The sequence below is a fragment of the Sinohyriopsis cumingii genome, chromosome 14 (assembly GCF_028554795.1).
Source record: "Sinohyriopsis cumingii isolate HCF-2022 chromosome 14, ASM2855479v2, whole genome shotgun sequence".
Classification (NCBI taxonomy): Eukaryota; Metazoa; Mollusca; class Bivalvia; order Unionida; family Unionidae; genus Sinohyriopsis; species Sinohyriopsis cumingii.
The window spans coordinates 113,385,384-113,400,883 of record NC_142974.1 but is presented as its reverse complement, the minus strand read 5'-3'; the positions used below and the strand labels follow the sequence as shown (position 1 = coordinate 113,400,883).

Below are 15,500 nucleotides of genomic sequence, written 5' to 3'. Positions count from 1 at the left end.
CATACCCCTCACCCACACTGTGTGTACAAGCTAAAATGAACAGACCCTAACAAAACAAAGTTCAATCTAAAGCTAACATCAGTTTCACTGTGAAACTAATATATCTCACCTCAAGAAGGCCCTAGTGCATTCATTATTAAAATTATTCAAGTGATCAAAAATGACAGGTAAGCTGCAATTATGTTACATCCTGTGTATATTTTTGAGATCATGAACATACCAAATATTGGCGTACTGTCCAAATGTTTAGAACCTCACATGCACATAGGCAAAATTGAAACGTGTCAAGTTAACAATGTTTAATTCAAACTACTACAGTAACTATAGTATGGCTGTGCTTAAATTGTGTGGAGATGGCAGGATACTAAGCGGAAAGTTGTAATAAGAATCAACTTGTATACAAGTCACAACTGACCATGTTTTTACTAACTACTTGCATGTTTATGACCTCAACCAATGACACTAAAAACTTTTACCGTAACGTTCCTATTAATAATCTAAAGCATCAATGAAAAATAACCAACACATTACACTTAGATCAATTAAAAGTTTACAGTTATTTACGTCTGGATGGTGTTATTGCAACATATAAATAACTGTAAGATTGCATTAATACTGATCTAATACATACCAACTCATCGGCTTTTCGATAAGTTTCTTAATTTTTTTCTAAAACATTAGTTTCATTTCCATATATTGTGATTTCTTATAACAGTGCCAAGTTTTCTTTTAATCTGTCACAGTAATTGAACATAAATAATATAAATGAATTAATGAAACTATTTATTTTAAAGTGTCAACTAAGACACTTCAAACAAATATACAATGGTACTGCCAATGCTATTAGGTTCGGCATTGCTTCAATTCCAACTTTAAAGCATCATCAATTAGATTTTTCTTCTAATAACTTAAATATTCAAATTTTGTGAAGCTATATATCTAAACATCGGAATTATGTACTAGAACTGGATTTGGAATGATTGTATGTTGGACTTAAAATCTAAGATAGAGGCTTCGTTACATGCAGGAATTAGTTTCTGTCAGAAAAAAAGAAACAAAGAACAAATTTAAAAAAATGAAAAGAGAAAACAGAATTGATTCACACCCTATCAACCAATTAACTCTATGTGACTAACATGAAATCTGCCAACAGGGTTCTTTGGAAGAAGAGAAGTGTCGTTTATGAAAGAAGGAAACAAGTGTATATTACAACAATGTTCGCAATGAACGAAATAATAGAATTTCACTTGTCTTATAATGCTTTTTGATAAGCTTTTTGCAAAAAATATAACAGACTTTACCTCTAAGGCGGTCATATTATTTATATAGGATGTGCTTTCTCAATCAAATACCGATATCTTCCAGATGAGACCTTAATGGTATAAGCACATATTCCAAGTCTGTTAAAAATTGGATCATAAATATGGCTTCGACTGGTAATGAAACTTATTAACTTAACTCATGACAATTCATCATTAATATGCATGGAGTTTGCTTATTACTAAGGTCATTAATGATTATAAAATAAATATTCCAAGTTTGTTTTAAAACGGATTAGAAATATAGCTCCCGAGTGGTAACAAAGCATTTGCTGATGGATGGACATATTACAGATGAAACACATATACATGTAACAGAAACTGGGCCATATCATTGGCTCATTTAGTCATGTGACACCTGAAAAACTTTACAAGAATTATACCCTTTAAACTAATTAAAAAATAATGAACATTTTATGAAGAAACACCGTCTGAAAACTATTTTCTCTTTCCTTTCCTACAAACAAGATATTTCTACACAGCACATTTTGTGTACATACATTCAAAATATCAGCACAATACTTACTGGTGTAAAGTTAAGAAAAGTCTATTGTACAAATATACTTCAAGTCTATTATACAAATATATATATACAGTCTATCATACCAAATATACATGCAGTCTATTATACCAATGTACTTAAAGTCTATTACACAAATATATTTACAGTATATGATACAAATATACCTCTATTATATGTTACAAATATACCTTTAATCTGGTATATTAATATCCCTGTAGTCTTTTATACAAATAAACCTATAGTCTGTTACAAATATCCATGTAGTGTATTATACAAAAATACATATAGTCTATGATACAAATAATCTTGGAGTATATTATGCAGATATTCCTAGGGGACTCACAAGTCCGAGTGGTCTACAACACTCACTGTTATGGATCACTGCCATCTCACCTCTGTTTACGTGGCTTTGTGTATCTGGCTCGGCCGATGTGAGTACGTGAGAAAGCTTGCCAGTAGCTTCTCGTGGGTAGGTGGTTCATTCAAGGGTTTTCCAGGGCTCTTCCTCTACCATTTATACTGGCCGCCTTGTATAGCCTATCTTGTGCTGACAAATGGCATTAAACTCTACAACAACAACCAAAATAAACACATATTGTCTATTACACAAATATTCCTGTAGTCTATTATACAAATATACATAAAGTCCATGAAAATAAATATTTATATAGTCAATGAAATATATATATATATATATATATATATATATATATATATATATATATATATATATATATATATATATATATATATATATATATATATATAATGCTAAACAAACATACCTATACTCTATTATATAAGCATACCTCTACTCTATTATACAAATATAAATATAGCCTATTCCATAAAATCTGAGAACACAAAACCATATGTGTACACCTATGTTTTTTTAATTAGGTGTGTTTGAAACCAATAATAATGTAAGTTTTGACTGGGCCAGTTTGAGGGTTTTACTTTTGACTTACATAATTTATTTTTTATCTACCAAAGAGCAAACATAAACCCCAAGGTAGAAATGCCCAATATCATTTTAGTTGTACAGTATACAGTATAACAATATTCACAATTACATGTCTAAATATATTTGCAAGTTGCCCATCATAATTGTTAACAAATATGATATGACTTTTGTAGGGTACAGGGTCCCAATTATATGGAGTTTTTAGGTGACTGAGTTTCACAAGGAAATTATAGGGCAAATTAAATAAATGTATGGATAATAACTTCCTAACATTAAATCAAATCAAGCACATCAAAATACAAATTAGACAATATTAAAACAATATTAAAAAGAATAATTTAATCAGATATTATGAAACAAAAATTCATATAACAGATTGATGCTCTACATTACTAAAGGAATTAAAAACACAGGTCAGCTTATTGTTTTATAACTGCTGGATATTAACAGTATTTCTCGTATTCTTCTGAAAACTGACGAATCAAATTAGGTAACAAAACAAATTTTGTATGAGTTAGCATCTTCATAAGACACCTCTCTAATTGCTGCCATTTGCATTTGGGACCAAATATAAGTATTTCATTTATAACCTCATGTTACTATGACTATATATTTACTAAACGCATCTACTGAATGGACCAAATAGATATCATAAAATGTAATGAAATTGTCCAATCTGCAATACTTTATACTTTGAATGGTAGTATTCGTGTTGTCCTAAGTGAACGTATCAATATTATTCACTATTTCTAAAATAAAATGAAAAGAACAATCTTAATGTATTATCCTCAGTGAGTGCACCACCATAATTCACTATTTCTCAAAAATAACAGGAACAATCTTAATGTGTTGTCCTCAATCAGTACACCAACATAATTCACTATTTCTCAGAAATAAAAGAAAGTCAAATAGAAAACACTATAGTTATTTTGTCTTTTCACACACCAATTGAATGTCTGAATAACAAATGACTGCTTACACATCCAATTAAACAGTCAAAAAACAATATAACATATTTCTCAGTGAACTTGACAGCCCCTCTATCACAATGCCTGACCCTGATTATTACTATATACAGTATTAATAGTAGAGATGGAATCATGCATGATGTTGAGTGTGAATTATGGCCACATTACTAGACATGAGATTATAGATGATGTTTGGTCCTCATTATTGCCACAAAGAGAAGTATATCTTGGCATGGGATCGTGCATGTTGCTTGGTCCTTAGCCACACACATTAGTGTCACTGGATTGTGGATAATGCTGGGTCCTAAATACAGCCACATAGCGTAGTGACTTTATCATGGGATTGTGTATCCCGAGTTCATTTTCCTGGTACCTGGGATCAAGCATTCTGCTTGCACAACTGTAGTAACTCTTAGAGGACAAATCTGAAAAAAAAGCATACAGATCTTGTCATAGATAATTCTTTAAATAAACAATGGAATGCCTGAACATAAGAAGAAAAAAAATAGATTGCATTTTCTGCATCAACTAAAATAGACCATTAATACGGTGTGTTTTAAAAAGTCAATAAATTTATATGATTTTAAAAATTACAAGTTTTTTCCTCGTCAAAGTTCAATAAAATATGCAAACATTCTCATTATGTAAACAACCTCTGTACACTATTATTTTGTCCATCAAAAATAAAAGCTCTTGTCACAGACACTTTCAATTCATGTATAGATACCATAATACCATTTGACATAATCCGCTCATCGACAGTCATTGAAAAGTAATTTAGATGTCATAATACCATTTGACATAATCCTCTCATCGACAGTCATTGAAAAGTAATTTAGATGTCATAATATCATTTGACATAATCCTCTCATCGACAGTCATTGAAAAGTAATTTAGATGTCATAATACCATTTAATATAATCTGCTCATCGACAGTCATTGAAAAGTAATTTAGATGTCATAATACCATTTGACATAATCCTCTCATCGACAGTCATTGAAAAGTAATTTAGATGTCATAATACCATTTGACATAATCCTCTCATCGACAGTCATTGAAAAGTAATTTGGATCTCATAATACCATTTGACATAATCCTCTCATCGACAGTTATTGAAAAGTAATTTAGATGTCATAATACCATTTGACATAATCCTCTCATCAACAGTCATTAAAAAGTAATTTAGATGTCATAATACCATTTGATATAATCCGCTCATCGACAGTCATTGAAAAGTAATTTAGATGTCATAATACCATTTGACATAACATCATCATCCACAGACATCAAAGTAATGTTGATGTAAGTACCTGTTTACATAATATCAACTTTCACAGAATTCAACATAATGTGAATGCCACTGTATCGTTTGTCAAAACATCCACTTCCAAACATCAGAATTATATAGATAACACAAACATACATCATTGGAAAAGCCTCAATGGCTAAGAATGCGCCTTGGTAAGAAATGCTGATATTCCGATAAAATAATAACAAACCTTTTATTAATTACTGTATGAAAATGGGTAAAAAAAATTGCATAACATTAACAAAAAACGTTCTTGTAACAATAATTGACGTAAATTTAAAAGTTTTAATTTGAAATACCGTATTCACTCTCTAATGATAAAATTGATGAAAGCTTCTATCATACAGTAGAATATATTAGGATTACCACTTGACAAAAATGCGATGTAATATTACGTGAATAAGATGACATTGTATTTATAATTTGAAAGAAATGGGCATATTGTTCTAACTGACAATAAATACTGTTACAAGTGTCACACTCATTATTGAGATTCCAGTGTCAAACAGTCCCATTAAGTATCCATGAGTTTCACACTCAATATGTATGCTCCACTTTTAAATAAACCTAAAAAGTATCAAGTTAAGCTTTAAATTTAAAACCGAAAGTTAATATGACAGTTAAGTTGAAACCAACCTTTGAACTCCATTTATCATAAGCTGTGTTCATACTCTGCCATTATATCATACACACAGTACTGTTGGCATATCATGTGCGATCAGCTTATACTTTGTGGATTCTGTTTCCATTATATCAAGCACTTTGTACTTATCCTTTGAACCCGATTTTGCAATCACATCACACACAATGTACTTACACTTTTTGCCTGTTTTTGCTATCATATTACGCACGCTGTACATAATTCTTTGTATCTTTTGGTGCCCTCATATCACACAATGTACAAACAATTTTTACCTGTTGTTGCTATCATAATGCTCATACTTTTCTTATATTTTATACCTGCTGCTGCCATCATATCACATACATTGTTGCAATCGCTGCCATAATAGCATGCACACTGTACTTATACTATGTACCTGTTGCTCTTTCTTCATGACTTTCATTTGTAGCTAACAGGCTTCATAGATGGAGATCACCTGTCTCTTTTGCTTCTCCAACTCATGGCTGTATACCTGTCCACCAATTGAATTTTCAATGTCGTGAAGCACAGCTTCAAACTTGTTCCAGTAATCCTCTAGAGCTTTTTTACTCATCTTTCCGTCTGGTGAATGGCCACTGATATGATTCCTGTATGAACGAATTCGCTCCACACTTGCTCCTAGAGATTTATCCCTTGGTTGATCTAGCGGATCATATCCCCAGCCTGTTAATGGAGCCGGAACTGAGCTGACATTTCTGATTAGAGTATATAACAAAGAAAGATCAAACTGCTCTAATGTTCCTGTCGTTCGCCCCTGGGGATCTGGAAACACCAGCTGACTTTGATCAGGGTTAAGAAGCGGTCTTCCCTGTCTCCTGGTCAAGTTGACCCTATTGGCCAGGATTGCCTGATAGATGTCTGTGTGAGGTGCAGGAACTTGGGTATGGAGGACTTCTCTCATGGCATCTCCACAAACAGTTACAAGAGCAACACAGAGGCGAGAATGATTCATGTGCTCTGGTGTTATAGGTGTATCAGGATCATGCCCCTAAAGAGAGAGGAAGGTTAATGTTACCAAAAGATTCAATCAATGACCACATATACAGTAACAATGACTAGTTAGATGATCATCACACTAATGTATTAGAACATTTTGGTTCTGGTTTATCAAGATTTTTCTGTGAATGCATAGAGTGCTTGACGTTAGGAAATGTGTGCAAAACAGATTGGGTCTATCTATTTTTCAACAGTATTATTCAAAAGAAAAGCAACAGGATGTATATTGACGGCGCTCTCTCTGCTAAAATCCAAGAAACTATTTGCAGAAAAGATTCATGGTATTATGTTCACAGGAACATATATAAAGTATGTTTAACTTACAATGAACTTTTCCAAAAGACAAACCACTCTTAAACTGGAGATGTCTAACATGTTGTGTTCTTTTACTTTTCACCTACCATTTCAGCTATGGAGAATTAATTTCGATAGTATGAAAGACAATGGGGAAGTGAATTTTTTAAATTTCATTTTATATGAGATCAAATGATTTTCACAACTTAGACTTAATAAGAAGGTATAATGGCACTCCCATTATTAGATGATACGAACACACACACAGACCAAACTGAGAGGAAGGTCTCTGGATTCCACAGTATATTTTTAACTATATGATTCAATGATGCTATTATAATCAAACAGGTTATACTTATAAATCATTCTAAGCATTATTTCAACTTGTGCTGTGAGTAACAGAATCTATCACTTAACTTCCACGAAATAATATACTAATCTACATGACCACCATCTCACCCAAAATTGGGATATAACAAGGGATAAGATGATAAATGACATGCATGTATTATACTAATTATTATTTGGTATTATTGTAACAACACTACGTTTCCTGGAAGAATAAATCAAAAGTGAACTGACAGTGGTATCGGCAAAATGTCATTTCCCCTCTGTGTGAGCGTGTGTGTGCATGCATATATGTGATAGTGTCTGTATTTGCATGTGTATGACAGTGTATGTATGTGGATGTGTATAGGTAAAATGTTATTTCTTAAATTTGATCATGTATGCATGTAGTGCAGCCAAAGTGTTCCATAAGGGCAGTCACTCCTAAAGACACAGTTAGTCTTAAGGATAAAGAATCATAATGCCACTGTGCCTTAAGTAAAATTAGACATATGGACATGGCTATTAAAGGAAATTCTCTCCTACAGACATGGTGTGACTTAAGGAAAATTAATCATATACACAGTAAGACTGAAACATCAGTCATACAGCCACATTATGTCTTAAGAAATAGGAGCCCTGCAGACCGTAAACCTGAAGGAAAATGAAACCTACAAATTTATGGAAAATCATATCTATATCTACAGTTCCTACTTAAGTGACTGTCATACATTCATCAAAATCCACTTTAAAATCAGCATTGTACAGCCTTTAAGGAAATAAGTCTAAGAAATGCCATTATTGTTGGCTCAAATTGTGATTTATAAAGTGACATTCTAGGTGCCCAAAGTTTGTGATTTAGACATCAGCCTCTTTTCATCAATTTATTAAATGAAAAAACATATTAGTTTCCCTTCTCTACATATATTATAAATAGTTAAATGATATATTTTATGGTTAACAAATATTCCATTGTCTTATTCCATTCTACATGTATTATTTAAGCTAGTTAGTGCACTACAAATAGAGGACCCAATTATAAATGACATATTGATGAAATATTTGATGACATACTTGATGATATACTTTTTCTCAAACTTCATATTAATGTACCAGTAGCGTGCTCTCACAAATGGGATTTTTAGATCTGTTTAAGATTCATACAATCCCTTCAATCTGATTTATATGGCTTTGTTGATATAAAAAATATATCACATATGCCAGCATGGGGCTAGATTGTGTTTGCTGCTGATAATGTGCAGCCTGTGTATACAATTTAAATCAGCTCCCCAAGACCAAAAGTTTGAGTGATTAAGGCATTTTAACACACTCTGAAAATTAAGCAAGGTTATATCACCAAAATCGACGAACTTTTAATAACTAAAGGCATATATTGTTTTGTAGTTCATGCTGCATGTTATATCAAGACCTTCCTTTAATCTAACCATTTTCTTTTAGGACTAAAATCATATTTAGTCTTTTGATGAAAGCCACATTTCGATATGACCATCTGTCGAAGAGTAGTAGAGATACCTGTTTTAATATGCCAGTGTGCCAAATATGTCGGAAGTCAGATCAGCATTATTGATAGGACCAACATTAGAATTGTACTACAAACTCCATATCAATGCAACCATCTCTTCAGATTGAATATTACTAATGTCACAGTTACATCAGTTATATACTAATACTAATGTGACAGTTATATCAGTGATATACTAATACTAATGTGACAGTTACATCAGTTATATACTAATACTAATGTGACAGTTATGTCAGTTATATACTAATACTAATGTGACATTTATGTTAGTTATATACTAATACTAATGTGACATTTATATCAGTTATATACTAACACTAACGTGACAGTTATGAGATTTCAGTTTAGTGTAGAACTAGATACAATTGTAAGTCTTAGTGAAAACTCCATCTTGTTCTAGCATCCATTCTGATCAATTTGGGAGATCAAAATTTTTAAGATGACTGATGGATGTTGGATTGGATCCATTTTCAGTTAAGACCATCTGGATAACCTAAGAAGTCTCTGAACAAAAAGTCACTTGACAAGATGGCCACCATGGTAACCCTTGCTTCCTGTGGATCTGTGATTCTTACCGAGGTTTCCCAAGGTTCATATTCAACCAAAGACATTAATGTATCATTTGCCATGTATAGCCTATCATGTCCTTTAAAATGGCATTAAACGCAAATCAACAAAAACCACCATGGCAACTACTCAGATGTCGGCTTGATAAAGGCCCAAATAAACATCATGACATGAAAATAAATATCTAAGAGAAAACCCAAAGTCGATACCACTGCCCACTCAGAAGTTGGGATAACATTATTTTCAAGATGGTCACCATAGCAACCATATTTACATTTATAAAGGCACCCTTTTCATTTAGTACCTACTAAGCATTATAAAATGGTCTTTCAGTGTAAAAATAGTATTTATTTAGTTGCAAGAGTGACAAAATGATTTTAAAATGGCTGCCAAGGCAGACATATAGGATATCACATGGGAACCATTTTCATTTGTGTCGATGAGACATCATATCAAATCATTTCCTGAAACCTCCATGTCAATATGGCTATTCGATTAGATGTAGTGACAACAAGGCTATCGAAGGAGCTTTCCAAGAGGTACCATTTTCACCTTGGTCCAAGCAGTCCATGGGATGAATATGCATGTAAAACGTCACATGAACCATCAAAGTAATTTACAAGTAGGATTAACCACTGCAAACATGTGCCAACAGACAGATGGACAATAGATGAAAGAACATTTCATAAACTCTTCTGGTCTTTCACAAGTAAAGCTAGCAAAACCTTATATATTCTTTAGATAAAAATGAGAATGTACCTGTAAATGCAGATATGTCCATCCTTTTTTATAAATTTTGTACATTATTATAAAACAGTGAGGTCATTAATCTAGGTTTCCTATTAATTATAGTCAAATAAAATAAATTGATAACATTCAAAAAGTGAATGATTTATAATACAATATGGAATGCTAAAATGTTGACACTTCAAAACACTTTGTTGAGCATGTGTGTGTGTGTGTGTCAGATTTGGACTTTTAATGTAGGTATAAAGAAGTTTCAGTTATCTCGCTACCATGTCTGCAGTGTGGCAGTTTATAGTGATGTTTAGCACTGGGCATCATACCGCAGATGTATTACTACATTCTCCTGGGTCGGTGGTTCTTTCCTGGGTTTTCCAGGGTTCTTCCTCCACCAGCTATACTGGTCGCCATGTACAGCCTATCTTGTGCTAAAAAATGACGATAAACCCTAGAACAACAACTACATTCTCCAATTGGATCCTTTTCTCCTACACATGATCTGGTGATGTAATAAGACATCACCTATGACCTGAGCTTTTGTAAGCTCATCAACTAAACAACAATAAAGTAGAACAATACATTAGGAGAAGGCAATACTAAAATAGTAACTGTTGTTGTTGTTGGGTTTAACGCCATATTTCAGCACACGATAGGCTATGCATGGTGGCCAGTATTAATGGTGGAGGAAGAACCCGTAAAAACCCCGGAAGAACCACCGACCCACGAGAAGCTATTGGCAAGCTTTCTCACATACCCACGTTAGCCGATTCCTAGATTCTAACCTACGCAGACAGAGGTGAGATGGCAGTGATCTGTCACGGAGAGTGCTTTAGACCACTCGGCCACTCGGGGCCCCTACTAAAATAGTATGTCCCTTATGTTTAGTAATGTTGAAGAAGAACTTACCTCATCTGCAAGCCACATCTCAATCGGTGGGGAAAAACCAACCATGCCATCTTCAGACACACTCCGAGGCGGTGGCGATTGAATACGCAACTCGTATTGTAAGTTCTGGCCAAGATAAGAAGTAATCTTAGAGAGATTCAGAGTAATGAACTTTCTAACTCTAGTACACAGCTTGACATCAGGAGTCTTGACTTCGTCGATCACCATCCTCGTTATTCTTGCAAAAACAATATGGTTCCTACAGTGCAAGGTCAATCTGTGGAAAAGACCAATGTCAAAAACACAGCAGCCACAGAAAATGAGATTTTCTGATGTCTCCTTCTTCTTGGCAACTGGCCAGCGAGTTACACAGGCAGCAATTAACCTGTGAAATATGGGAGGGGGTAGATATTTCCCTCTAAAGACACAACACAAGACTGGTGTGCTCACCATGCGGGGATCTTGTTCAGGGGAGATAACCTCTTTAGGAGATTCCAATCGAAGCATACAAGGTGTCAGGAAATAGTTCTCCACCTAAAAGAATGTATATATATTCTTAATTTTCATATAGGTAATGTCTATTTTTAATGTGCACAAGTCTTACAATGTGACATCTTTTAATGTTTGCATCCATTGCTTGCATTTTCATTATTCCTCTATGTTACCTCATGAAGTAGTTTTGCCTCCAGTCTTTATCATTTGCATTTCAAGCATTTGAATACCCCTCCCCATATTATTTTTATAATTTTACAGAGACTTTCTGCAAATGAAATTCATTATCATTAAATAATCCTCTTCTGAAATAATGTCTATACAGAATACTGATCAGCTCATGTCAGAAGTGGACTCGGTAGACTAAGATAAATTATATTCCTGATTGCAAATACAAGGTATGTGCAGTAATGCTTTACATGTGACCATGATAGATAACAATATTGGCTGCAGTTCTTGTATTTGTTTTTACTTTTGGTCACGAAGATATACTGCCACTGAACACAACTGGTCACGGACGTTTTATTGTTAGATGTGTGACATGAAATTGAGTTTATCTTTGCAAGAACGACAGCCCATTCCCACCTTTTAAGAGCATATGGCTGAACAATGTATTCCTCACAACCCTTTGCCATATCATGATGGCTTATTCCTTCATAAAATAACTTATTCCAACTTACAAGAATGATATAAGCTTGATTTATATGGGACTTATGAGCCAGTTTTAAATTACTTATACTTTGTTTAATGCAATATGTCAAGCATCAGCCTATATATAAATACAGTACAAGTGAAGATATTATTATATGCTTCATGTACATTTGACTTACAAGAGATCACCATGACATGTATAGGTTGTATAAGTCTTTATCACATGAGCTTAAGTAAACTGTACCATCAAGGACATTGCCATTTTCTGACAGACGTTTAATGAAAACACAGTCTGAAGTCCAAAGTTTACTGCAGAATATAATCAAAGTCCAACAAAAGATGCAATTGATTTTGTGGCAAAACAATAACAACTTGTCACCATATTTATCAGATACAGTGAAAGTTGTAAAAAGAAAGAATTTCATAATGTTTATTATGATCTGTTTTCAAGCATTAACACCATTCCCCCTGAAACTGAAATAAAAGCTCTAATTTTGGATGGATCTTAAAAGTGTCAAATTGCAATAAAGCAATGCGTGTGAAGTTGTGTGTGTGTGTGTGTGTGATTTTGATTTTTAACGTAGCTTTAATATTTTTTCAGTCATATTGCTACGATGTCTGCAGGGCGTCAGTTGTCAGTGATGTCTAGCACTGGGGCATTATGATGTCCCACCCAGTCACATTATCCTGATACCAGGCCGACTAGTCCTAACACTAGCCTCGTATTGCTGAGAACCAAGCGAGAAAGCTGTTAGTACCATTTCTGTAAGTCTTTGATATGACTCGGGCAGGGATCGAACACACGACTTCCTGCATCAGAGGCGGATGCTCTAACCACTAGGCCACCATAGCAGTATGTATGTAGTTGTGTGTGTGTGGATGTCAACATCTAGTTATGTGTGAGCATGTCACCATCCATCAACTGAAATAAAACTTCCAACTTTGATGGATAATAGTGTCAAAACTGTAATAGAGTAATGTGTGCGTGGATGGATAGCAAAATGGGGGCATGATTGAGATTCTCCTCCCAACCCCAACCCCCCTCCAACTGAGGTGACTTAAGTATCAAAATTAGAATAAAACAATGTTATAATTCATTTAAATGTGAGTGTGGATGGCAAAATGGACTTAAGTGAGTATACAAATCCACAGACTGTGTTTGCATCGCAAAGATAAGACATCTTTAATATAGCAATAAATTATTTGCAGGATTTCACTCAAACAATATATTTTACTGCAGATGTTCTATTTTTATATGTTGATGAAATCATACCAGCGATGTTCTATTTATATATTCTAAAGAAATCATACCAATAATCTATGTCCCATAAAAATACCCTGAGACCACTGCAAAACAATCTCTAATCCATACAGTAACATTAATTTATACATAGGATCAAAATAGGGTAAACCAAAATTCATGCAGGTGTCATTATAATTATTTTAGCTACTAATATATATGATAAATCTAAGTAATATAAAAAAGATGCCTTGTAAATCTGGAAATTGCTTAGTTAAAAATGATACTTTTATATGAGGTCTGATACTGCAGGATGATTTCTATAAATTTTGGTTATATTGTATTTTGCAGTTTTAAAGCTATAAATATAGTGAAAATATTTGCATAGTTTTAACAACAGTGGCCACATTTTGATGGCAGATTGGCATCTTTGTATAAATGAGGATGCCCTTTATGACAGAAGTCCATCAAATTTTGCAAACTACTGTAGCTTCTGAAGCGAATCCAGTTCACTATTTGTACTACTGCATCCACATTTGGTGCAAAATGAGTATTATTATAATACACATTTGAAATCACTTCCTGCCTGAATACTTTACTGATTGTATGGGATTCTTTTCTAATTTGTTCAGGAAGACACTTTTGAAGGTGTATCTATTCACAAATGCCATAGCGTATCATATTCTGTAGCAAAGTGGGCTGCGACTGCTGACATTGCAGACATACAGTAAAGCGCCAAATACAGGACCAGTCAGCCAATACATTTGCATCAGTAGGACACTGTTCAACTTTCTTTCAATGTTATATTCTGATGGCAGATATACAGAATCTGTTAAATAATTTAATATCCTTCATAGCAAAATATTTTCTCTAAAATTTTTTATAATGTTGCTCCCTCTAAAATTAAGTTTGTGGTAAAAATTTATTTAAATTCTGCTGAGAAGCCTTCATAATGAAATAATGTAATAATTTTCTATATTTAGAATGGCAGTTTTGTTTAATGGTAAGTCAGCTAATGTCCCATTTCCTCCACTTGTTTTACGAAAGCATTACCTTTAAAATGATCATAAGCCGTTCACAAAAAGATCCCAAGAAATAAAATAAAATAAAATAAAAGGTGTTAATGTTTATTTTCGATTCAACTGAACATGTACAAAGCGAATGAACAGAGTATGTTTATTGCCAAAGACATCAAGGCAGTAGGCAATGGTAGATATATATTTACTGATGTTGATTAGCTTTGGGTATCACTCATAAGACAGGAATTACGATCACATTAAGAAAATATCCAAAAAAGACAATATTAAATCTTCATTAAAAGCACTATTGTATTTATTTCCAAAACAGGTTATGGGGAAGAAAAAAAACAGAGATTCAAATATCCAACGTATCTTCTTTATTGATGGAAATGGTTTTTCCGGCATGATGAACTCAAATCCAAGTATGGAAAGCACAACAGGAGCTGATAATGATACCAGGTGCTAGAGTTATCGAATTATTATTGTATCCAATATATATTAATATTTCCAGCATTTTGCACATTAAATTAGTGATTGTTAAGCGAGATTTTTACAATATATCCTACAATTTCGATTGCAACTAAAATTATGATGACGTCAACAGTGGACAATTTTAGTGGGCATGGAAACAATGATATTATCTCACTCGGCAAGGACCAATTCATCTCGTATAATGCTGGTAAACGGAATATTTTCTTGCAAATATGAATATAACTGATGCAGTTAATGGTGTTTTTGACCATTTGTTTCTAAATGACCTAACGTTTCAAAATGGATGGGACCTTAGGCCACATTTTTTTTTTATTTCTGTAATAAACGCTGACACAGGTCTTTCTATGTTTGGTAATAATATATGACTAGCATCCACTGTGGAAACTTCACTGTTCAAAACTGATCATACAAAATTACGTTCTGTAGCTTTTAGAACAGGTCATTTGAAGCTTTAGAAAAAAAATTATTTTAAATGGCAGACATATTTAATAACCGACTGGCATTA

At 33.4% G+C, this 15,500-nt stretch overlaps 1 protein-coding gene across 1 annotated transcript in view; it reads right to left on the bottom strand.

Moving 5' to 3' along the window:
• Window positions 1-2,574: 2,574 nt before the first annotated feature.
• Window positions 2,575-15,500, bottom strand: part of LOC149784628 (uncharacterized) — a 66,442-nt gene continuing 53,516 nt past the window's right edge. The window contains exons 11-13 of the mRNA XM_089933019.1: window positions 11,123-11,635; window positions 6,122-6,733; window positions 2,575-4,199 (exon numbers count right to left, since the gene is read on the bottom strand). Coding sequence (XP_089789145.1) covers window positions 6,155-6,733; window positions 11,123-11,635 — 1,092 coding nt within the window. The 3' untranslated portion in view covers window positions 2,575-4,199; window positions 6,122-6,154. The remainder of the gene's footprint in view (window positions 4,200-6,121; window positions 6,734-11,122; window positions 11,636-15,500) is intronic.